The 25,052-nt window shown below is 37.2% G+C and overlaps 3 protein-coding genes across 3 annotated transcripts; all 3 read right to left on the reverse strand.

Annotated features, from left to right (window-relative positions):
* Positions 1-236: 236 nt before the first annotated feature.
* On the reverse strand, positions 237-1,266 carry LOC105106558 (olfactory receptor 8K3-like). Its single transcript, XM_031460714.2, has one exon. It carries the CDS (start codon positions 1,206-1,208, stop codon positions 237-239), a length of 972 nt encoding a protein of 323 aa, XP_031316574.2. The 5' UTR covers positions 1,209-1,266.
* A 6,731-nt stretch (positions 1,267-7,997) lies between these two features.
* On the reverse strand, positions 7,998-8,948 carry LOC105090045 (olfactory receptor 8K3). Its single transcript, XM_010981235.3, has one exon. The coding sequence runs from the start codon at positions 8,946-8,948 to the stop codon at positions 7,998-8,000; it is 951 nt and encodes a 316-aa protein (XP_010979537.3).
* An 8,566-nt stretch (positions 8,949-17,514) lies between these two features.
* LOC105090046 (olfactory receptor 8J2) lies at positions 17,515-20,898 on the reverse strand. Its single transcript, XM_031459577.2, has one exon. It carries the CDS (start codon positions 18,523-18,525, stop codon positions 17,578-17,580), a length of 948 nt encoding a protein of 315 aa, XP_031315437.1. The 5' UTR covers positions 18,526-20,898; the 3' UTR covers positions 17,515-17,577.
* Positions 20,899-25,052: the final 4,154 nt, after the last annotated feature.

Here is a 25,052-nt window from a genome sequence, read left to right on the forward strand (position 1 = left end):
GGCTACATGTGAGAACACGTACGAATGACATGTCATTTGGACTGGAAACTAGATACGGGTAAATATCTGAAGTATGAGCAGGAATTAGTCATCTGTTTGTGACATACTTTGGTTTGAAAATAATAAATCATTTTCTTTATTTCTATGCTTATCATGCATTGATTTTTGTTTATCCCATAGAGGTAACATTAAACAATGCTGGTTATAGTATACATAGATTAATATATAATTTATTGTTAGCATATCCTACAGTGAATTTTAAGTAGAATAATTGCACACATTCTCCAGGTTCTAAGTAAGGCATTTTTCACCTCTTTGTTCCTCAAACTGTAGATCATGGGATTTAGCATGGGTATTACTAAAGTATAAAATAAAGAGGCCATCTTATCAGTATCAAATGAATCACTGGATTTGGGCATCACATACATAAAGAATAGAGTACCATAGAATATGACTATCACTGTCAGGTGAGACCCACAGGTGGAGATAGACTTGAACCTGCCTTCTGCAGAGTTCATCTTGAGGATGGCTACCAGGATCAAAGTATAGGACACAAGGACTATCAGAAGAGATGAAACCAAATTAAAAGCTGAAAAGATCAGAATTATCAACTTAATCTCCAGTGTATCTGAGCAGAGCAAAGAGATCAGTGGCTGAGTGTCGCAGTAGAAGTGCCTAATGACATTATAACCACAAAATGATGAAGTAAGACTTTTTATGATTGTCAGCAAAGACAAAAAGACACTGTAGAGATAGAGGATTGCCACGAGTGCCTGACATAATCTTTGGGACATGATGACTGGGTAGAGCAGGGGGTTACAGATGGCCACATAGCAGTCATAGGCCATTGCAGACAGAATGAAAAGTTCACTGATGATAAACACACCGAAGACAGTCACCTGGGCAGCACACCAGCTATAAGAGATTGCATGGTCATCTACAGCCAAGTCGACTAGCAATTTGGGTCCCACAGCTGTTGAATAACCAAGATCAGTGAAAGCCAGGTATCTAAGGAAAAAGTACATGGGTGTTTGCAGCCTGGAGTCCACCTTGGTGAGGATGATCAAGCCCAGATTACCCACCACTGAGACCATGTATACAATGAGGAAGAGTCCAAATAATGGAGCCTGCAGCTCAGGGAGGTCCGTGATTCCTATTAGGATGAATTCATTCAACACTGTCAGATTGCGTTTGTGCATCCAGGCCATTTGGGAAACATATACTGGAAATGAATATAAAAATAATTGTTAACTTTCATGAGATATATCTGAGATTATCATTGTAATAATTGATTTAAGTCTTACATCTTTTATTTATGGCTTGATGATTTAATTGGCTAGCCCAACACATGGCAGCTTATTCGCTCTCTCTCGCAGCTCAGCTAAGCTGTTGACAAGTTTCTTAGATATGACACCAAAAGCACAAACAGCAAAAGTGAACATAGATACACTGGACTTAATCAACATTAAAACAAAACAAAACAAAACTTTGTGCAGCAAAGGAGATTCTCAAAGAATTAAAAATGTGATTCACACAATAGAAAAAGATTGCAAATCATATATTTGATGAGGATCTAGTACACAGAGTATAGAAAGGACTTCTATAACTCAACAACAAAAAGACTTAACGACCCAAATTTGAAAACAGGCAAAGACCTTAAATAGAAATTCTCACAGAAGATATACAAATGGACAATAAGCACATGAAAAGATATTCAACACTATTAGTCATTAGGGAAATGCAAATCAAAGCCACAATGAGATATCACTTCATACTACCCCTCCCCACCATGACTATTTAAAAAGAAAAAATTAGAATTGCAAATGCTGACAAGGGTGTGGAGAGATCAGAACCTTTATCCATCGTTTTGGGGGAATGTAAAATAGTGTAGCCACTATGAAAATAATTTGGCAGTCACTCTATGAATTAACCATAGATTTGCCATTGTGACCCAGCAATTCCACTCCTAGATATGTGCCTCAAAGTTCTGACAACCACAGACGCTCCTACAAAATCATGTACATAAACGTTCATTGCAACATTTTTCATAATAGTCAAATAGTCAAAAAAGTCAACATTTTTCATAATAGTCAAAAATAGTCAAAGTAGTCAAAAGTCATAATAGTCAATAGAAGCCACATAGGTGTCCATCTAGTAATGAATAAGTGTGATGCATCCATACAATGGAATATTAATAAACCATAAACAGGAAGAGATACTGATACATGCTGCACCATCCATGAGCCTTTGAAGCGCTGTGCTAAGTGAAGGAAGCCAAGTATAAACAGCTACATGTTGTACATATTGCACGTATCCATCCCATGTAATACCCAGAACAGACAAATCCACAGAGACAGAAAGCAGGTTATTGTGGCTTGTTCAGGAACACTGAATTAATTATCAAGAGACAATCCATTTGGGGACCAATTTCAGTGGATATAAAATTATATATATTTTTATGTACGAATCTCAACTGGCTGAATAAATGAGGTTATGAAGTGTGTCCTTTTCTAAATCCATGCTAATAAGTACCAGTCTCCTTGTATGTGAGAAAAGTTTTGAGATATTTTTCTCACCATCCTTGGAGTTCTATGTAAAGCACTAAATGAAAAAAAATTCTACTTATATTATTTTACATGATTAGTGAAGATGATCTGGTTCTGAGCTTTTAAATCTTTTCTTTTTCTCTCAAGATTCTTGAAACATGTACAAAATACAACAGGCAAGGCTTAGCATTGGACCATCACTATAAAACTACGCTGAGGAGAGAGATTAGAGAGGTTAAATCATTTCCATCCCTGCCCCGTGCACCAAATACACATTCAACACTAAAATAAGTGACAGTAAATGTATTCTACAATGAGAGATCAAAAATATATATCTAAATTGATATATTTAAACACCAAAGTAATTTTTGAGAAGGAATAAAGGGAGTTTTACTAGGAGCTACTAAAAAAAGAATGGTAAAGACAGTGTAATTTTAGGCAAAATATACATTCCTTTTTTATAATTTTACAAGGACTGTTTTTTGCTTAAATCTGTGTTTGTATAGATTTTAATCTTAGTTCCAATCTCCTTTAGATGTGCATTTTAGTCATTCAAGGGACAATATAATGGCATTTCAAATACTTGTAGGTGGGAGAGAGGAGCAGTCGTACTAATCAGACATTATGGTGTGATGGAGTCACCATGTAGTGAAATAGATGCTTTAATATTTTACTTTGGCCTTCCCTTCAACAACAACAAAACTAGTAACTTTCAAATGACATTGATCCTTTCAATGATATTGGTAAATATGGGAAACACATGGCATATCTGAAATGCTGAAACAAATGCCACTAACTAAAAATGACAATATCATATTTGACCTCTTGATTAAGGATCCAAGTGAAAAAAATAATTATAAAAATCTCAAGGTCTTGTTAGTTTCTTAACAATACTAAGTTCCTTTTTAGAGATATTTCTTGACCAAAGAGTACAAACTTACCACATCAAAGTAAATGCCTAGCTTCCATCAAAAATCATAATAAAGATGTTTACAACATGGTACTGGCCCAGAGAAAAATATATGGGTTTCTTTGCTCCTTTGAGACTCTCCCAGGGGAGAAAAGATATAATTTGTTAATTACACCTGAAGCATTTTAAGTTTTAAACAAGGCCAATGGGATATCTGGAAATTATACAGAGTATATTTATATTCCTATACAAATAAAATTTTGTTAGATAACTTCCCACAGTTTCTCTTAGGTTAAGTCTTTTCTACTGCAGCTCAGAGATCTGGAATCAAACCACTGTGTCTGTAAGACAGGTATTTTAGTTTCTCTTGCAGTCTTTCATTTTCTCCTCTTAATGCAATGGATTTGATGACTTTACGGCTGATGACATGATGGAGAAATATTTGAACAATTCTTGTATTGTTTTAAAAATTCACACGGGGAAATAATACATATGCTTAGCTGCTTCCCCCTTATTTGTGGTGTTTTAAACTTATTACTGAAGTGTAATATACATATTAACAAAAGCATACTTCATAAATAACTTTTTAAAATAGAACTACCATATGATCCAGCAATTCCACTCCTAGGTATATATCTGAAAAAATGAAAACACTAATTTGAAAAGATACATGCATTCTGATTTTCATAACAGTATTATGGAATAGCCAAGATGGAAGCAACTTGCATTTCCATCCACATATGAATGGATAAAAATGGGTATGTGTGTGTATATATATGTGTGTGTGCGTATACACACACACACACACACACAGACACACACACACACACACACAGTGGAATAATACTTAGCCATTAAAAATGAAAAATTTCCATTTGCATCAAGTCCATGGATGGACTTGGGGGGTATTATGCTAAGTGAAATAAGTCAGACAGAGAAAGACAAATATTTTATGGTATCATTTATATGTAGAATCTAAAAAAAAAAAAAAACAAACTAGTGAATAAAACAGAAATGAAGCACTCAAAGATAAAATACAAAACAAAAAACCCCCCAAAAAACAGCTACTCCTATATCCCTTTTATCAACACCAATATTCAGTCTAGATTGGCTTAGTCTTAAATGTATTTCTGTTTGGGTGCATTACTTACATTGAAATTGCTGAGTCATGGGATACTCATTCAGAGCAGCAAATACTGCCAAATGTATTTCCAGAGTAGTTATATCAAAGTGCATTCCTACTAGCAGTGAAAATTGTTGTGATCGCTCAGCATCCTTGTCAAGATTTGATGTTTTCCATTATTTTGTTTCTAGCCCTTCGGGATGAAGGGTACGGGTGTCACTGCGGTTTAAGTTTGTGTTATCCTATGCTGAATGAAATTAAAAACGTGTTCACAAGTTTAATCATTTAGATATTTTCTTTTGAGAAGTGCTTGTTCATGTCCTGTGTCATCTTTTTGTAGTATTTCATGTCAAGTATTTATTGATTTGTGAGAGTTTTTCTTATATTTTACATATGGGCCCTCTGTGAGATACACATGTTTGATTATGTACATCTAATAAAAATATCTTCTCCCAATGAGAGTTTCCCTTCCCACATTATTAATTTTGATGAATAGAATTTCTTAAAACAGTTCAACTAAATTTTTTAAAATTTTATATAGTTATTGCTTTGTGTGTTTTGTTTTAAAATTTGTACATATTCCAATATCACAAAGATTTCTCACTATGTTTTCCTCTAAAATGTTTATTGTTTACCTTTCACATTTAGATCTTTAATCTAGGCAGAACTGACTCTATAGGGTTTGGCTAGGTGCTCAGATTCTTTTATTTTTTTCTCAAAATAAATATTCAAATTACCTAATAGTATTTATTGGAAAGATAATTCCTTCTCTTTTGGAAAATAGTGATGCCTCTGTTTTAAGTCAGGTAACAATAGGTGTGTTGATCTGTCTCTGGAATCATTTCATTGCTCTGTCTGTCCTCAGGAAAATGTTTCTTTAATTATTAAAGCTTTATAACAGGCCATGGTATCTGGTCATGTAGCTTCTGCAAATTTATTCTCTTTCTTCAAGATTATCTTTGCTATTTTTGGTGTTTTGCCTTTCTGAATAAACTTTACAATAAGCTTCCGAGGTTCTAAAAAGAAGAAAAAAGAAGGGAAGGAGGGAAGGAGGGAAGGAAGGAAGGAAGGGAGGAAGGAAAAGAGGGAAAAAAGGAAAGGAAGGTGGGGCAAGAGGGGGGGAAGGATTTATGTTGGGATTATATTGAACCTATAAATCAATCTAAAGATAATAGACTTTGTTACAATAATAAGTCCTCCATTCCATGGACAAATGTGTTATCAGTTAAATTTTTTATACCTACTATTGCTGAGGGATTAAATATTTTTTGTAAAATTCATCCCTAAATTAGGTTTCATCTTTTATGGTTTTGTCATTATTTTTATTTCCTGCAATTTTATTTTCTAATTTGTAGTTGGTAGGATATATGAAGTTGATTTTTCTAAATTTATTTTGTATCCAGTAACTTTGCTAAATTCACTTATCATTTTTAATAAATTATGCATTGTTTTTTCACTATATAGTTAACCATAACATATACCAAATTTAGAAAAAATGGCAGTATGTGATTTTCTGTTTTCATATTTCATTTTTTTCTTTATCATCATAAACCAACTACTATGTTCAATGCATACTAAATATTAATGGTGAGACTCAGTATCCTGATCCTGGGACCAATTTCAGGACACAATTTCAGGATCTGAGGGGTCTGCATGTACCCTGGTTACTCTGAGAAGGGCAGAGGGTAGGGGATTGGAATTTGTTGTCCATACTTGATCCTATTCTTGGCAGGGAGAGGGAAAAAGGCCCAGTGGCTTCATTAGTGTTTTAAACCTTCAGAGTAAAAGATGTCCTGTTGGGAGAGAGGGTTGTCCCTGGGTGTGGATGAACAAATGTCCCCTGCAGGACTTGGTCCCCCAACCTTAGGTCACCCAGAGAAGATTATGGGTTTCCTGGGGGGGTCTCTGGACATATTTCCTCAGAGATCAAATCTGAATGATTAGAAGCAGGGCCCTCCTCTCCCACTAGCCAGGGCCAGGTCCTGGGATGTGAAACTGACACTGGCCAGTGGAAGGTTTTACTGCTTAAGTAACTGCTTTGGTCATAGAACGGGGTGGGAGCATTTCTATGAGAAAATTCTTATTGTCCCTCAAGCTTAGCTTCTGGGAAGGATTCAACTGTTTCTCTCCACTTAGCATAGAGTAGACACTAGGATTGAATTTTTGCTAGGTCATGTGTGTTAAAGGAGGACCATTTTTTGGACTTAAATCTGGATTCAAATTTCACTACATAGCCTCATGATACAAGGTATAATCACTGTTTAATCTCTTACATGCCCTCTGCGAATATGTGCCCTGGCAGATGGTTGTGAGCTTCAAATGACATAAAGCATAGAAACTTCTGCCATGTAGAGATGCTTAAAAAAATTGTGCATCTTATAATTATATTATTATAAAAATGGAACCAGGTGGACCATTTCAGGAACAAAGAGTATACAGATTTTCTTTTATTTTAAAATTAAAAAAAGGGAATTTTGTTATTGCATTAAATATATAAGAAAATTTAGGGAGATCTGACTTCATCACATTTATTTCCTCCAGCCAATGGGCATAGTATATTGCTGCATTTGTGTCTTCTTTAATAACTCAATAATGTTTCCATAATTCCTAGCAATAATGTCACACAAATCATTCATTAGATTTTGCTTTGAATACTTTACAGATTTTTTTTCTAGTGTGATGAATTGTTTAAAATTTTGTTTTTACCTGTTTCATCTAGTATATAGAAACATAATGAACTTGTGGTATGCTGAACTTGTATCCACCAATCTTGAAAAATTCACCTTTATTTCTAATGTTTTAGCTTGAAAATTCTTTTGGATTTTTAATTAACACAATTATGCTACTTGAAAATAGTTACACTTTTATTTTTGCTTCCCTGAGCATATGCATGTTTACATACCGTAATTTAACAGAAATCTGAGGTACCTGCAGCTACAAAGGAGATAGAGTTAGAGCATCATGAAGGCCGATATTTTTGATGCATTTTTCATTGCTGTATACATGCCCAGCACACAAAACAGTCACTGTTGTCTTCCATGTGTCAGTATGCCAGTATGACGGGCACTAGTTTTTAAATACTGTGTGACACACACACACATGAAATATTTTATTAAAAGACGCAAGCATACCTTTGAAAACAAGATTATTTAATGGTAGATGCAGTAAAAAAGACTTCCCTTCAATTGCAACATAAATATTTGGCAACGTGAGAACAGTGATCTGGACTTCAGTCTCTTGCTCTGAAAGTTGAGGACAAATCAAAGTTGATCAGTACTTGAATATCTGTAAGTTGAAAATGAGAAATATGTTTCTAGTTTGCATTCCTTTCACCCATTACTGCTTTCTCACAGTTCATCACATGTAATAAACAGTTGTCTACAGTCTAATTTGTTTTATATGCATTCTCTATTGAACTTTAAATAGGGAATTTGCACAGATTCTTCCACATCCTATGCAGGGCACCTTTGACCTCTCTGTTTCTCAAACTGTAGATCATAGGATTCAGCATGGGAATTACCAAAGTGAAAAACACAGAGGCTATTTTATCAGAATTGAAGGAGTGACTGGACTTGGGCTGCATGTACATGAAGGAGAGAGTCGCATATAACACAACTACCACTGTCAGGTGAGACCCGCAGGTGGAGAAGGCTTTGAGCCTGCCTTCTGCGGAGTTCATCCTGAGGATGGCCTTAAAGATCAGTATGTAGGACACAAGGACAATCAGAAGAGATGAAACCAAATTAAACACTGAACAGATCAGTATGAACAACTCAATTTCCCGGGTGCTTGAGCACAGCAAACTTAACAAGGGAAGACTGTCACAGTAGAAGTGACTAACGACATTATAGCCACAGAATGATGAAGTAAATATCTTTATGGTGGTTATCAGAGACACAAAGGCACTGTAAAGGTAGGGGACTCCTACCAGCACCCAGCACACGCTTTGGGACATAACTGCACTGTAGAGCAGAGGGTTACAGATGGCCACAGAGCGGTCATAGGCCATTGCCGACAGGACGAAAAGCTCACTGATGATGAACAAGATGAAGAAAGCCAGCTGTGTGGCACACCGATTATAGGGGATTGTGTTTTGATCACTAATAAAATTTACCAACATTTTAGGCCCCACAGTTGTTGAATAACCAAAATCAATGAAAGCCAGGTGTCTGAGGAAGAAGTACATGGGTGTCTGCAGCCTGGAGTCCACCTTGGTGAGGATGACCATGCCCAAGTTGCCCACCACTGAGATCACGTAGATGACGAGGAAGAGCCCAAATAACGGAGCCTGCAGCTCAGGGCGGTCTGTGAGTCCCAAGAGAATGAATTCTTTCAGCACCGTGTGATTGTGTCTGTCCATCCAGGCCATGGAGGAAATTAACTGTGGGAAGAACCATCAGAAGGGACACTGGGTATCAGAAGACATCATCTGTGAAGAGTTTAGTGTTCATAGTCATTCTGTGTAAGATAGATCCCATTATTTTAGACGGAGTGATTTAAAACAAGACTCACCTCCCTCATTGAACCTGGAACCAAATTTAGAGACGGTTACAACCTAAGGTATACAGCAGCCATCTTATTTTTGTGTGTCATGCACTGGTTCTCACCTCAAGGTACATACATTTCCTTTACAGCTCTGTCAACAACATATCCTTAGAGAGGTTTGATCAGAGTGGGAATTCTTATATTTTTTCAAAAAAATTTTTTTTTCATTTAAAACACAAGATTGGTTACAATGTATCAATTTTAGAAAGAATTATAATGAAAAGTAATAACCCTCTGCTTCCTGACCTTACAATTTAGCCCCAGTCTCCAAAAATTGTTATTAAATTCATTTAATAGACTTTGATTTACTTCTCCTCATTATAACTCCACATAGACAAATGGTATTTTCATTGCACTATCCATTTGATGTTTTAAATTGTACTCTCATTCAACCATGCTTTCATGAGTTTTAAATATTGTTTAGTGATGTTTATACTGATAGAAAATAATGTAGCAAATTTTCAGTAGTCCCCAATATGCCCACTCTACTGCACATAAATAACTTTTATTTCTTTAAGAAATGTGTATCTGAAACTTCAGCAAATGTATGCCGATTTTTGAAGTTTCTGAGTTTTTCCTATATTGCATACCAAGTAAACCCTGCATCTATAATTTATTCAATCTGGGAAAGAACAACGGATAAGTACGCCCACATTTGCTTTGACCTTAGCCCAATATCTCTGAAATGATGGATTTAATATTGTAGTTGTTATATTTTTCTAACACAATTTAAGACAAGTAAAAATTAAAACCATCTAGTAAACTACTATGGATATACTTATCCAACAGAAAGAAACATCTCTGTGAAGTAGAGAATGCTCTCTCAAATGCCTCAGGGGCTGGCAAAGGATATCACATTGCGTGAAGGATAAGGATGAAAAATAAAGACAGGCGTACGGAATAAGAGGAACTAGGTATTGCGTGATTCATTTGAAGTAATTTAATTTTGTTTAAATTTACATGGACAGGACAAGATTATACTGTATAGCACAGGGAAATATATACAAGATCTTGTGGTAGCTTACAGTGAAAAAAAATGTGACAATAAATATATGTATGTTCATGTATAATGGAATTTGACACAACATTGTAAAATGACTATAACTCAATAAAAAATGTTAAAAAAGGAAATCATACTGTTTAAATAAAAACAATAAAATTAAGAATAAAAGGGGAATTTCATAACTGATAAAATATTTATAAAAAGTAAACTGAACTACTTGTAAAAGGAGACAAATTAAAACTTTATTGAGAAACATGACAAAAGAAATGAATTCAAGATTAATTTGGAAGATTAAATCTGCCTCAGACAAGTTACTTTCACAGACACAAAAAGGAAAAATAAACATTCACTAGCAGCAACCAAACAAGGAAAATGGCAAAGTCAATGCCTTTAGCTACAAAAAATTACACCCAAAGAAAGCAAGTTTCCCACGGCTTCTTCAGTGTGGCAAACCTCTTCATCCAAACATTTGCCGTATTTTACAAATCCTTGGAGTTCTTCTGAAACTGAGCTGAGTTGATGTTTTTATCTGATCCTCCCCTCATCATCCCCACCCAAGCACTAGCTGGAAAGAAACAAGGAGACTGATCAACAAGGCTGACTCTTTTCTGATGGAAGCACACACTTCAGAGTTGCACCAGGACTTGGGGGATGGATCTGAAGCCCACGGATGTCCTCTCGTGCAAATGCAAACACCCAATCTCAATTAAGCTTTCTAGAAATCTTTGCAAATAGCCTCAACTGAGATGCATGGTTGGTCAAACTCAGAATACTGTATTCCCATGCAAAGGAAGGAGAGAAAGAACCAGAAAGAATGAAAGAAAGAAGAATCTTGAATAGCTCTAACGTACGTCAGGCTCACCAATCTTTCAATTAGCATCCTCAAAAATATGTACATATATTATTTTAAAACTTTTTAAAAAAGACAAACACCCATACTTCTCTCATCCAACCCAGCTGATAAGGCTACAAGTCCTTCCTTATATATGTTTTCACCCCCTATTGTGTAAAAGACTTTGCATTTTCTCAATAAAGGACCACTAACTACAATTAGGTGGCGTTAGTGAAGGATGTAAAATCAATATAAATCTTTTCTAATTGCAACTTTGGAATTTGACCAACTGTGCTGCTTAGCAAGTCCTAGTTAGAAAACACCAAATTTTTGTAACTTAAGATGCTCAGTGTTATACTCAGTGTCATCCCCTAAACTGCTATTACGTGGCTCGTCATAATCCTTGAAGATTTTTTAAAGCTAGATTCTCAAATGCGTGGGTGAAATTCTAAGAGCTGAGTAACTGTTGGTGTTTCATCTGTGCCACATAACGGACCTTTGGAGAGATATGGGAAGGTCTCCTGCTCTCCTCTTCCCATCCTTCAAAACACATTTTTTCCTACTCACTTGTGATATGCACAATTCGTAATACAAAAAAGATCAAGAAGAAAATGTCCCTTAATGCATCTAAGTACATTATGAGCAAGAAAAGGCAGTATCGTGGGCTAGATTATGAAGTGTCTAAGGAGTGGTGAGTTCACCAATGCTAAGAGTGCAATGCATGCACTAGATTAATGATTCTTCCAAAGACTGATCTCCCTTGACCATTTAATGCCATTGATTTTAGACTCAGTTTTGCGCCCACTGTCAGTATATAGGCTATACTCCCAAGCCTTTAGCCTCACTATTCATATAAAAATAAATTTATGTAAAGATAGTAGGGCAAAGACATCTCTCATGGTGGTGTGGTGGAGATATTAGCCCCAGTCAAAAATCTATTTTGTATTATTTTTGGCTTTGCCATCAACTTACAGTTACAAATATCACTGTAGCAGACACATCTGTCTCCCATCACTTGTCATTTTGAGTCACCCGTGACTTGGCTTGCAGCCATGCTAGATTATTTTCTGGTGTGCTGGTAGCATCCCATCTCAAGGGTTTGACCTCTTTTCCTGAAGGCAAGGTCTTGCTTAGACCACAGGCTAGGCAGTTTGGGAAGTGCCTGAGATTTAATGTGTTGAGGAGCAGTAACCAACCAATAAGGGACAGGATTCAATGGATAAATATCCAAGCCTTTCTAATCTTCTTCTGGATAATTCCTAAAAGAGTTCTGAGGGACACTGCAACATATTAAGTGATTGAAACTTAGTTGAGTACAGCAGTAATTTATTCTTTACTGCACACTTTATTACCCTTCTCAGTCTCACACTCCCTGTTTCTCTCATTTTTGCTTCCTAGAATCATCTATCAAATTAACATAATATACTCAGCTCCTGACCTCAGAATCTTCTCTTGGGGAAATCTGCAGTCTGACAATTATAGGGTATTAGCAAAAAAAAAAAAAAGCCATAAATATCTAGAACACAAATGAAACTCTATGGATGCATGACAATAAGAGATAATGATAACATCCTATTACTGAATAACTGAAAGCCTGAACAGAAACTATAATATCTGAGGCATTGACTCTTAGACACAAAAACTCTGACCTGATGATCAGCATCTTTGCTTAGACAACATTCAAGAGTTTTCAGGAAGTGACTACTCCCCCTTCAGAATGTCTATGATCTAGAATTGCAGTATAAATATAGAAGTAATGACACATAGAAATGAGGTCCCTTATTATCTTCAAAGAACATCAATAATAGTGGTCAAGAAACCACAGTTATGAAAAGAGTTTATTAATATTCATGGTACAGAGTACTGAGACTGGCATTGGTGACTAAAACTCATATCTATAATTTAAAATTGAAGACCAGGGTCAAGAACTGTCACTGGAGCTAATCTAGTAATTAGGATAATCAGTGCCATCTACTCACCTAAAACAAGGAATGCCTTCTTGTTCCCCGAATTGATTGTTAGTCTGACTGCAGTCAGAAGAATTTATGTGTCTGTCCCCTTTGAGATACTCCCCTGGGAACTTGATGCAATTCCTTGGTTATTCCCAAAGCATCTGAGAATGGAAACGATGCTACTGATCTTTGTTAATTATTCAAGGTATTTTTTGATCTCCCTACAAAAGAAACATCTTTTATGTACAATTCACCTGCTTTCTTTTTGTTATTATTTTTACTGCTCTCACTCAAATACCTGGATTCAAGTTTATTAATTGTTGAATACATGCATTCATCACCCATAAATTACCTAAACATTCAGTATTTTCCACAAAAGCTTCTTCCCAAGTTTTTGTCTGAGGATAAAGACAAAACTCTTTAAACATGTCCTGTAGTGTTTTGAAAGACTCAGAAGGAATGAAAATTATGAATATGCATGTAAGTCTTATTTCATTCTTAATTAAAAGGACTAAACTGAGTTACTGATACCCTCCTTCCTTATCCCATAACTGTCATGAGTCCTGACTTCCTGTCACCACTTCAGTTCCCATCCCCCACACAGGTACCTCCTCTACAAAGGTTGATGTATGTCCTTAAAAAAGAATACAGACTTATAAAGTAAATATAATGTATATTTTCATGTACACTCATGATGTTTTATAACTCACTTTGATACCTGAAGTTTCCCACTCAACTCTGTTTTTGAAGCACATTATTTTTACTACGTAAACACCAGTACTTTGTGGTCTTCTTTTTCATAAAATTACTATAATCTGGACTATCATCTGGATCTCCCTCCATTCAATATATGTTTGTTCCCATAGTAATAGGCATTCAGTTAGTTACTAACTCTTGACTTCTACATGTATCACCATAATTAACAAGTTTGTGTGTGTGGTCCCCACTGATTCATGAGTTAACATTTGTGTGATCTATCTCCTTGAGTGGGTCGGGTTCCTGATATGAGAAAAAATAAGTAACATTAATTTATTTAAGTAAATATGGATATATTTTAATATTTCTTTTATCAATATATAAATTCTATCATCTAGCCACAAGATGTTCATACTCTGGACATCCAACTTATGAATATGTACTATTTTTACATATGACAAGGGATTGCAATAAATAATTAAATCAGACTTAACTTTATAGAGCTAAAATTGTTTTACTTATCTTAGTACAATATTTCTTAAAAATAATCCAAATATTTTTCTGAACTTGAAATGGAATGATGTACTACAGTGCAATCCATGTCAATGAGAAAGTTTAGAGATAACAGAGACAGATAAGCATATAATTTTATTATAGTTTTAATATTCAATTGTCTGTAAAAGTGATAAGATTAACAATTTTGGATAATGCTGATGGAATAGTTATTGAAGTGACCCCAGAAACTGACACACATACCCTGTAGCAGAGGTGGGCTGGATAATTGTGAAATCTTTTTGTTTTTCTTTTGACTCCTTCCACCTATATCTCCAGTTTTCAGTTCAATCTACTTCTTTTTTGAACAATTTCTTTGAATAGACTTTTTCATTTCCATAGAGTTGTCTTGTAGAAATATCCCTTTGGAAAACAAGGATGGCAGGTGTGACCTATGACAATGAAGACAAATGAAAATAATTCTTATGGACTTAGGGGAAGGACATTAGAAATAGACTCATCTGGAAATAGACAGTTTACAAAGTGATTTTTTAAAAAATCATTAGTAACCTCTTCTGACCACGAAATAAGAAAATCTCCTTTGGATGCCTTAAAATTTCACTATTTTGCATTTGAATTAAAAAAATTCTGAATTGTGCCAATTTCTATTATCTTTTTGGTAATTGATGTAGTTGAAATTTTTTTTTTCCTAAACGAGCATGTTTTAAGATGTACATAAAAATGGAGATATGTGCTCACAGCCCTTCAAAACAAAAAGACTTGCTGTGAAAATAGCAGGGTCTTTTTCAGTAAGGTTTTGGATTTAAAGTGTAAAATGGCAGTGATTAGTCTGAATTTGGGAAGCTGAATGGTTTTTCTTATTTTCATGACCTTGAAAGGATTCATTGTGCGCTACCCAGGATGAACACATTTACAGTGCCTTCTGCCTAGGGTATCCCTACATTACAGAGTTGGGCCCAAGCTATTTGCTGCCTGTGCTGCAGCTACAGAGAGAGAGGCCCCTGTGGTTGCTGTTCCAGTTCTTTCGTAACATTCACAGGTGCTCTCAAACCTCGCTTCATGACTGTGCCTCCCATCTCCTATATCCCCTAACCACCACCAAGGTTTTGCTGTCACTGTTTGGACACAAAGGCCATGGAATTGCTTGAGCACTCAGGTAGACATAACCTGAAAGTATGGGTGACTTAATGTCCCAGAGCACGGGCTGTGAATAATTGGAGATGAGAGCTGGCAGATAAATCCTTTTTCCCATCTTACTTCATTGAAAGCCGGTGCTTGGATGATGGGCCTGCGTGGTTGGTTTGTTGCAGAAACTCAGCCTCCATACCCCGATTACCAAATTGAGACTCGAGAACAGTTTTGGAGGAAGCAGAAAAGACAGCTTTATTTCTTTGCCAGGTGAAAGAGATCATAATGGCCTAATGCCTCCAAAGTGTGAGCCCCCTGGGGAGAGAATTTAGGGGTTTTTTAAAAAAGTCCACAAGGCAGTGCTGGTTTCCATAGAGATCACATACAGGGTAACACATTGTTGCAATGTTGTTCTTGTTTTTGTAGATGCAGCGGTCCCCTTCCTTTGGCTAGGCATGCTATCTCTGGTCTTAGGAATCAATGACCCATGTCTCCTAATATTCCTGGGCCTAGAACAGAGAGGGTTTAGGAAGGGGGCCTATGGAAAAGTGCTCCAAATAAAACCTTGTGCAGTTTAAAGTCAGGTAGATGTATATGTCTAGTATTGAGGCAGGCTGAGACCTAGGGCCTGTTGCTGCAGCCCTTGTACAGGCTGGGACCTGCACCTTGAATAACAAAACACGAAGAAACCACAAGGGACCAAAAGTAACTGCACGCATGCGCGGTTAGGGCTAGTTGTGAACAAAAAGATACAAAAAGCATAAACCCGACTGCCATTTCTGAGGTGGCAAGAGCAGAAGCAGGGCGCGGCACATGATCCACACATGCAGCGCCACCAGGGGGCTGGGCAGACCACCCAAGCCCCCCTCCAGCCCAGCCCCAGTTGGCGACAGCATGAGAAAAGCCATCCAAACTGTTATACAACTAGCACTTACAAATGCCACGTGGTCGCCGACGACAAGCTGAGTTGTTTCACCATTTCTGATAAATGGGTAACAAACGGTATGTGAGTGCATGTATATGTGTGTAACCAAATACTTTGAACCAAACATTTTTCTTTATCCTTCCTTTAAAGAGTGCTTTGTGTACAGTTTGTTTAGAACAGATTTTGTAGCTAAGTAATGTAGAAAGAGTATATAGCGTATGCTTTTGTGAAACCATCATTGAGGACTAGTGAATGAGACAGGTACAAGATTTCAGATTGCCCATCACAAAGTATGCCAGTATAGATGAAGATGTTATAGACAGGATGATGCACTCCGGCCACCCTGCCAAAGATGCCTATGTCTGAACCCCAGGACCTGTGAATATGTTGCCATGGAACATGAAATAAAGAGATTTCCTGATGTGATAAGTTAAGAACCTAGAGATGGGGTGGCTATCTTGGATAGTAGTGTTTTGTCTGTATAAACAGAGCTTTGGCACATAATGACTGTTGTTTATTTTATTTTTTTTGAAATGAGTACTTTTGAGAATTGGTGTCATCTTGAGAACAATGACTTTTTTGTGTGTTAGTTAGTAAGATTATTTTATTCCGAACTGCACTGAATAAAAATGCTCAAAGAAGTGTTCACTGGCATGATATCACAACAAAGGTAATTACCTCTACACAATGTTTAATATGAGAAAATGATAGGAAAAATAATTATATGTCATATTTGGATAAATATCAACATTTTGCTTTGTGTACGTGATCTAAGTGTGGGGATGAAAGAGTAGAATTCCATTTTATATGTTTTTTTTTTCTGTCTTTTTTGTCACATGTTCCATTTTAATGTATATCTAAGCATTTTATGTTTAGCTTTTATTTTCCCCTAAAGGTTTTTTCCCCTTTGGTATAAATTTAAGTGCAAGATAACAATTGGTCCAAAAAAGCTGATAAACTGATGGGTAAAATGCTGCAAAATATTATAAAACTTTTAGTAGTTGAAGAAAATATATCTGTGACAAGGAAGATGACCTCCCTGACTCTCGACAACCATCTAAGGAATCGTTCCTGCAGGTATATCTTCACTATAGGTTATAAGACTTTCTCTTCCATGTTTAAAAACTCTTAAAACCCTTTAAAAACTTATATTTTATCTTACATTTTACATTAATGTGTTTATTTTCAAATAATTGAAATTTAGTACTCATAGTAGTGTATTTTCTTTGGTCATTTAATGCATTTTTCTAAAGGGAAAATTTGATATTTAAAATTGGGATAAAAAGGATTAAGGTTTTTTCCTTTAAATTTAATGGAATTTTAAACTATTGACTGCCTCATCACTTTGCAGCATTTTTTAGGACTAAATAAAACCCTTAAATGAAGATAGCTGTAGTTTTAAATTTATACTATTTTGAGTGAATGACATGGGTTATCCAGGAATCTCTTCAATGCATCCTTCACATCCTTGTTCCTTAGGCTGTAAATGAGGGGGTTCAGCATTGGAATCACTAGCGTGTAGAATACGGAGGCCATTTTATTAGTATCCAATGAGTGGTTGGTCCTTGGCTGCAGATACATGAAGAGGAGAGTCCCATAAAACACAGTGACAGCCATCATGTGGGAAGCACAGGTGGAAAAGGCTTTCCATCGCCCCTCTGATGAACGCATCCTCAAAATGGCCAGGGCAATGTTGAAGTATGATGTGAGAACAATAATTATAGAGAAAAACAAGTTGGTCCCTGAAAAGGTAAACACTGCTGTTTCTGGATTGTAGGTCTCAGAGCAGGACAATGCTAACAAGGGGACGTTATCACAGTAAAAATGATTGATCACATTGGAGGAGCAGTAGGACACAGAGAACACACAGGAGGAGACAGTCAGCGCGGTGGTCAGGCTGTAGAGGTACGTGAGGGACGCCAGCAGGAGGCAGGTCTGCGGGGAGACCACCACGGTGTAGAGCAGGGGGTTGCAAATCGCCACGTAGCGGTCGTAAGCCATGGCAGCCAGCATGAAAATCTCAGCCATGATAAAAACTAAGAACCCACCCAGTTGGGCTGCACATCCATAGTAAGATATGGTTTTCTTTGTAGCCAAGAAGTTCACCAGCATTTTAGGGGCAATGACGGTAGAATTGCCAAGATTGATGATGGCCAAGTGCCGGAGGAAAAAGTACATGGGGGTTTGAAGCTGGGCGTCAACACTAGTAAGAGTGATGATGCCCACGTTTCCTGCCACGGTCAGCCCGTAGATGACCAGGAACACGCAGAAAAGCGGGATCTGGAGCCCCGGACGGTCTGAGACTCTCATTAGCATGAATTCTGTCACTTGAGTGAGATTCCCGGGAGCCATTTATTTTGTTGCTTTCCTCTTATAATGGAGAAAATGGAAAGAATTTAATGGACAATAAAATACTATTTAGATGACAGATTGTTATTTAATGTTTCATTTAAAATCAGTCTTCTTTTGGCTCACCAACACATAAAAGTTTCTGATCTTTCTTAATTGTTTTTCATCTCATCTTTTTATAAAATTTAGGGATACCAACTCTCAAGAAATGCATTTTGGATCTTAGAATTGCTTGACCAAGCTCTTAATGCATTTATTCACATTGTATATAGTTTATGTTGGGTGACTATATATTAATTTATCATATTATTATATGTAATAATATTTATAATGTTATATTAGCTATATTAATATATATTTCATGGATATATACCAGCATGTATGCCGGGGCCAGCCAGAGAGTCAACAGGTCCTGATGGTGTGGCTGAGAGACTGAGAAAGAAAGAGACAAGACAAAGAGTGGGGTCGAGAGGGACGCACTTCAAGCCTGCAAGACGCTAGGCTAAAAGTCGCCGCCCGCTTTATTTTTCAAGCTACTTATATACTATTTCTACTGTTACCGATCTTTTACATGTCCAGTTGTAAAAGACAAATGTCTCAATCTTCAAGGTTTACAATTTCTAGCAAAACATTTTAACTATAGCTTTTAAGATCCTTATCATTCCGGCCATTAACTAGATCCTGTTTATCTAGATTCCTTAACCTCTCTGAAGCAGAACATCTAAAGAAAAACATCTGGTGGCCATTTAACTTTATTAACTCTCGGGGTGGTGGGACAGGGAATGTCTCTTTGATCATTCCCAGAGCCCTGCTTTCAGCACTTCAAGGTTTTTAGGCCTTTTCTCTTTGCCCTCAGCCCTCAGGTTGTGAGTGGCTCCCCGCAGCTCCCCCTTTTTTATTTTAGGACTAATAAGCTACGGAGAGGTCAAGGAAAGAGTGTTATATTGATAATTTTTTCTTAAAAGTGATTTGGGTAAACATCAGCATTCTTTGAGTTATAAAATCAGACAGACATTGTACCATACAAGGTCCAAGGTCCACAACACAAAATGATCAATATTACAACAATAATCACAAAAACATGTTTTCACCAATCAGTCTTAAACCATTCTATAAATTGATTAAAAAAGGGTGATTTAGGATTATCCATCGCCTTAACTTGTCTTTGTATGTCTTCAACAGCTCGGGATACATTCTCAGATAAATCAGGTATGAACACACAACATCCGGTATGAAACTTTATAATGGCACAAGTTTCTCCTTGTGTAGCAGTAATAATATCCAAAGCCATCCTGTTTTGTATAACAGCTTTTCTCATTTGTTTTTGCTCCTCATTTAAATCTTCAATAGCCCGTTTTACATCTAAGAGGGCCTTTTGAGTAAAATTGGTCAGTGCGTCAACTTTAGTCATTATACCTATATTACCCAATGGAGGTATAAATATAGATGCCAAATAATCATACCAATCAAATACAGATCTTCCCCAGCGGGCATGCAAGTTGGGTAAATTAGCTGGGATACTATCAACAGTTTTTACAATTCTTCCTGGAGCCATGACAAAACCAAGTGTACAACGGCCAACCCATCCCACAGGTAACCAAGGCCAAACATTTTTTTCACATAACCATTTAGTGCCATTAGGTGCAGACCATAGTAGGCCAGGGTTATTTCAATCAGAACCGGGCCAACTAAAAGGCTTATTACAATCAAAAGTAACATCCACAATTAGTTTACATAATTTTGGTGCAATTTTTCCCATGTACCTCCAGTCCTTGTTGGATAAGTTCATATGATTGTAGCCACATTTTTGTTCCTTTTGTTCCCAGCAAATGTCGGCTGAACTGATTAATTGTCCAGTTTCAGACGTCATCCACATAAATTGGTCCCATATTTGATAAAATTTATCTTGAAAACGAGCGGTTCTGTGACGTCCTCCTTTTTCATTCTTATTAGTAGAATTCAGTTCATGAATGTAAATGTCCATAGCATCCATATTAGTTATATTGACATCAAATATAACCTCACTGTTACAATCAGACTGTGAACACCATGCAAGAGCCGAAACATTTTGGGATTTTAGCATGGAATACATTTCTTTTTGTTGTCTTAAAAAATCGCAAACTGCTGAAAGATCTTTTGTTTGTAAGGGGGCTACCCACCATGGGAGGCTTCCCACTGACAGCGGCATAGCACTACATACCCAACAATCAGATGAATTGTAAAATTCAGCATAGGACTGTGCCCAAGATAAAAAGACGTTCCCTCTTGCTCCTGGGACTGGCATAACAGCGATGGAGCAGGCCAACTACTAAGCCAGGCCAACTACTAAGAACATTAATGATGTTTGTGGATGATCTGTAGTATTAGCAATGTGATTAGCATGTTGGATCAATTGCTGGACTTGTTGCGTAGTCGGTAGAGGTGTCTTGTCCTAAAGCTGCATCTGCTTCATTCCTTTTATCACTGATTTCCTCCGTCGCGCGTACCAGCCTTTCCGGGAGCCAGCGTGGCGCCTTGGCATCCTGTGGAAAAACACAAACATGGCCTCTCCCCCATATCAAAACCGGATCAGAGCCAGCCCATACATTAGTAAGAGGATCCTTCCATTTTACCATAGGGCGTCGAGCAGGAACAGCTCCCCACAGTCGTTGTGCCGCAGATTTCCCTTGAATATCGAAAGTTAAAAAATTTAAAACAAATAAAGCATGATTTAGCTGGTTTTGTGGAGAGGAGGGATATAATTCCCCCTTTTTTATTTTAAGTAATTGATGTTTTAGTGTTTGGTGGCTGCGTTCAACAATGCCTTGTCCCTGAGGATTATAAGGAATACCAGTTTTGTGACAAATTTGTAGCCTTGTACAAAAGGTTTGAAACACTTTGCCAGTATAATCTGGACCATTATCAGTTTTAATAATTTTTGGTTGGCCCATAATAGCAAGGCACTTAAGAACATGGGCAATACAATGCTTACTGGCTTCACCCGTTTGTAAAGTGGCATGAAGAAACCCGGAAAATGTATCAATGGTAACATGAACATAAGGGGTATTGTGAAATTTTTTTATATAGGTTACATCCATTTGCCATAGATGATTAGGAAGGAGCCCTCGAGGATTTATGCCATAATGAGGAACAGAAGTAAATAGAGGGCAACGTATGCAAGATTTCACAATTTGGCGAGCAGCTTCACGAGGAATTTTAAATTGTAGACGCAGACTATGACTATTTTGATGATGCAGGGCATGTGACTGTTGAGCCAATTGATAAGCTGTAAGAGAATAAATTTGAGTAGCATCGTCAACTTGAGCATTACCAGAGGCTAAAGGGCCCGGAAGGTTTGTATGAGCTCGAAGATGTCCAAAATAACGGGGATGTTGACGAGATCGCAGGAGCTGCTGTATATCGAAAAACAACTGATTAACGTAAGTATTAACGGTGCCTATAAAAGGGACAGTTTTTAAAATTTGAAGAGCATGAACGATGTATTGACTGTCAGAAAACAAGTTACAAGGTGAATTTTGAACTGCTAACAATGCAGCTTGCACAGCCAGAAGCTCAACCACCTGTGTTGAAGATTGAGAAGTATTCCAGGATATAATTTTATCATCAATTTTATAGGCAGCAACGCCATTAGAGGAACCATCTGTAAAAACATTTACAGCCGACAGAAGAGGAGTAAGAGCTGTACATTTTGGAAAAAGAAAAGGATGCATTTTTGTAAATTGAATAAGTTTATTAGCAGGGTAATGAGTAGTAAGTCTTCCCGGAAAATGAGTCAGAGCAATAGCCCAAGAGTCATTAAATTGTTTTAACCATGTCTGTTGCTCAGTAGTATATGGTAGACAAATACATGCAGGTTCACGTCCTAGATAAAGAACAGAGGTGCGACGTCCTTCTGCTATAAGGGAACAAATTAAGTCAGGATATGGAGCCAAAGCCTTAGAAGGGGAAGTATGTATATGTATCCAAAACATTGGTGCATTTTGATATAAGACCCCCATAGGCATATGGGCTGTAGGTAAGATAAGTAACCCCCATTTTTTAGTATAGTCACAATAGGAAATTTGTTGTTGTTTAATAGCATTTTCAACCAAATGTAATGTTTCACAAGCTTTTTCTGTAAGTTGTCGAGGGGATCGTGGGTCAGAATTACCTTTTAATATATCAAACAAAGGTTTTAATATTCCAGTAGTTAATTTTAAATAAGAATGTATCCAATTTATATCTCCCAATAATTTTTGAAAATCATTAAGTGTGAGCAATGAATCCGTCCGTAGTTGAATTTTTTGAGTCTGAAATGTATGTTTATGCAAACGAAACCCCAGGTAAGCATAGGGACGATAACGTTGAATTTTTTTGTCTGCTATCTGTAAACCACATTTTTTTAAGGATTGAAGCATTTGATCAAACACGGTTAAAAGAAATCCTTCATTTTGATGTGCAAGTAAAATATCATCCATATAATGTATCTATAAACATCAGGATATCGTTTTTGAGTGGAATTAAGAGCAGTAGCAACAAATTTTTGACATAAGGTAGGACTATTAGTCATATCTTGTGGTAAAACAAGCCAATGATATCGTCGCATGGGTTCCTTAAAATTATTAGAAGAGACACTGAAGGCAAAATGTTTACAATCATCAGGATGTAAAGGAATCGTATAAAAACAATCTTTTAAGTCTATAATAATTTTATAAGTCCCATCGGGTATAGCCATAGGGCTAGGGAGTCCAGGTTGTAATGCTCCCATTAGCTCCATGGTTTCATTTACTTTTTTTAAGTCCTGCAGTAATCTCCATTTGCCAGATTTTTTCTTAATGACAAAAATAGGAGAATTCCAAGGTGAATTAGAAGGAGCTATATGTCCGCTATCTAATTGTTTCTGCACCAATTGTTTTGCGGCAAAAATTTTTTCTTGAGTGAGGGGCCATTGATCAACCCAAACTGGCTCGTCAGTATTCCAAATAATTGGATCAGCATGGGTTGCAGGACAGTCAAAGGCCCCCGCTAAAAATACCCTAATCCTTTTCTATTATTCTTGATTGGTACCTCTATCGGATACTTAATGCCTTGATTGTTCTTTCCTAGGCCTTCATGGGGAAGCAAACCCTGAGTGAACAACTGATTAGCTACAATATTATTAGGACTGTAGAGAAAAACACCCATGTGTGACATGACATCTCTGCCCCATAAATTTACTGGCAGACCGGGCAGAATATATGGTTGAAAAGTTCCTGAATGCCCTTTAGCATTTTTCCAAGTTAAAACTGCAGAACTTTGCTCAGGATTATGAGTCTGTCCTATGCCTTGTAAAGTAGAAATAGCCACCTGTTTGGGCCACGTTCGTGGCCAATTATGTGTAGCTATAACTGATATGTTGGCCCCCGTATCTAAAATCCCTTTAAACTTTTTACCTTGCACCTCAAGACATAATTCCGGGCGCTGACTTCCAATTTGTTGTACCCAATATAAATCTAAGGACCCAAATCCTGATGTACCTCTTTTTTTATAGGACTTAATTTTTTCCATAGGTACAGTGGGTAATAAGATTAATTGAGCAATTCTCTGACCTGATGGAATAGCAGTTATGGTTTTCGGTGAATGAGCCATTACTTTAATTTTTTCCTCATAATCAGCATCAATAACTCCGGGGGCCACTAGGAGCCCTTTCATAGTAGTACTGCTCCGCCCTAACAAGAGACCCATGGTGCCAGAAGGTAAAGGGCTGTAAATCCCTGTAGGTAAAGCTTGCATTCCCACTTCAGGAGTTAATACTGTATAGGAGGTGGCACAGAGGTCCAATCCTGCGCTTCCTTCGGTAGCTCTGAAGAGGTCTGTAATAGTTGCCCTGGAAGAAATGGGTTGTGACTGACTCCTGGAGGAGTCTGAATGGCCCCATAACATTGTTTCGGGGCCTGGGGCTGGCCCCTCACCCAGTTTCCCGAACTAATAGGCTGACCGTTAATATCAGTTTTAGATCTACAATCTTTAGCCCAGTGTTTCCCCTTTTTACATTTTGGACATGTCCCAGGAGCTGTAATTAATGTAGATTGTCCAACAGGCTGCTGGCCTCTTCTCAGGCATTGATTCGCCTTATGGCCCATTTGTCCACAAGCATAACAACTACCAGGTGGGCCGGCAACTCGGGAGGTTCCTTGGAACCCCTTTTTTGTTTTATTTTGTTGAGACAAAATTTCTTTCATAGTTTTTCCTTGCAAGGCGGCGGCAATGGCCACCCCTTGTACATATGAGGGCCCAATGTCTGCACAAATGCGAATATAATCAGCTAAATGCCCCTTTTTTTTTATAAGGCCTTAAAGCAGCTTGACAAGCGGAATTGGCATTCTCATATGCCAGCTGTTTTGCTAATACCATACCAGCCTGTTCATCTCCTATAATTTTCCCAATTGTTTCCATTAGTCGAGCAACAAAATCCTGATAAGGCTCATCAGGACCCTGTCGCACTTTTGACAAATCCTCAGTCTTATTTTTTGAATTTGGTAATTTTTCCCATGCCTTCAAGGCAGCTGTAT

Source organism: Camelus dromedarius, chromosome 12 (genome assembly GCF_036321535.1).
Source record: "Camelus dromedarius isolate mCamDro1 chromosome 12, mCamDro1.pat, whole genome shotgun sequence".
Lineage (NCBI taxonomy): Eukaryota > Metazoa > Chordata > Mammalia > Artiodactyla > Camelidae > Camelus > Camelus dromedarius.

Coding starts and splice junctions, on each gene's coding strand:
- LOC105106558 (XM_031460714.2), bottom strand. CDS start 1,208: ATGGCCTGGATGCACAAACGCAATCTGACAGTGTTGAATGAATTCATC.
- LOC105090045 (XM_010981235.3), bottom strand. CDS start 8,948: ATGGCCTGGATGGACAGACACAATCACACGGTGCTGAAAGAATTCATT.
- LOC105090046 (XM_031459577.2), bottom strand. CDS start 18,525: ATGGCTCCCGGGAATCTCACTCAAGTGACAGAATTCATGCTAATGAGA.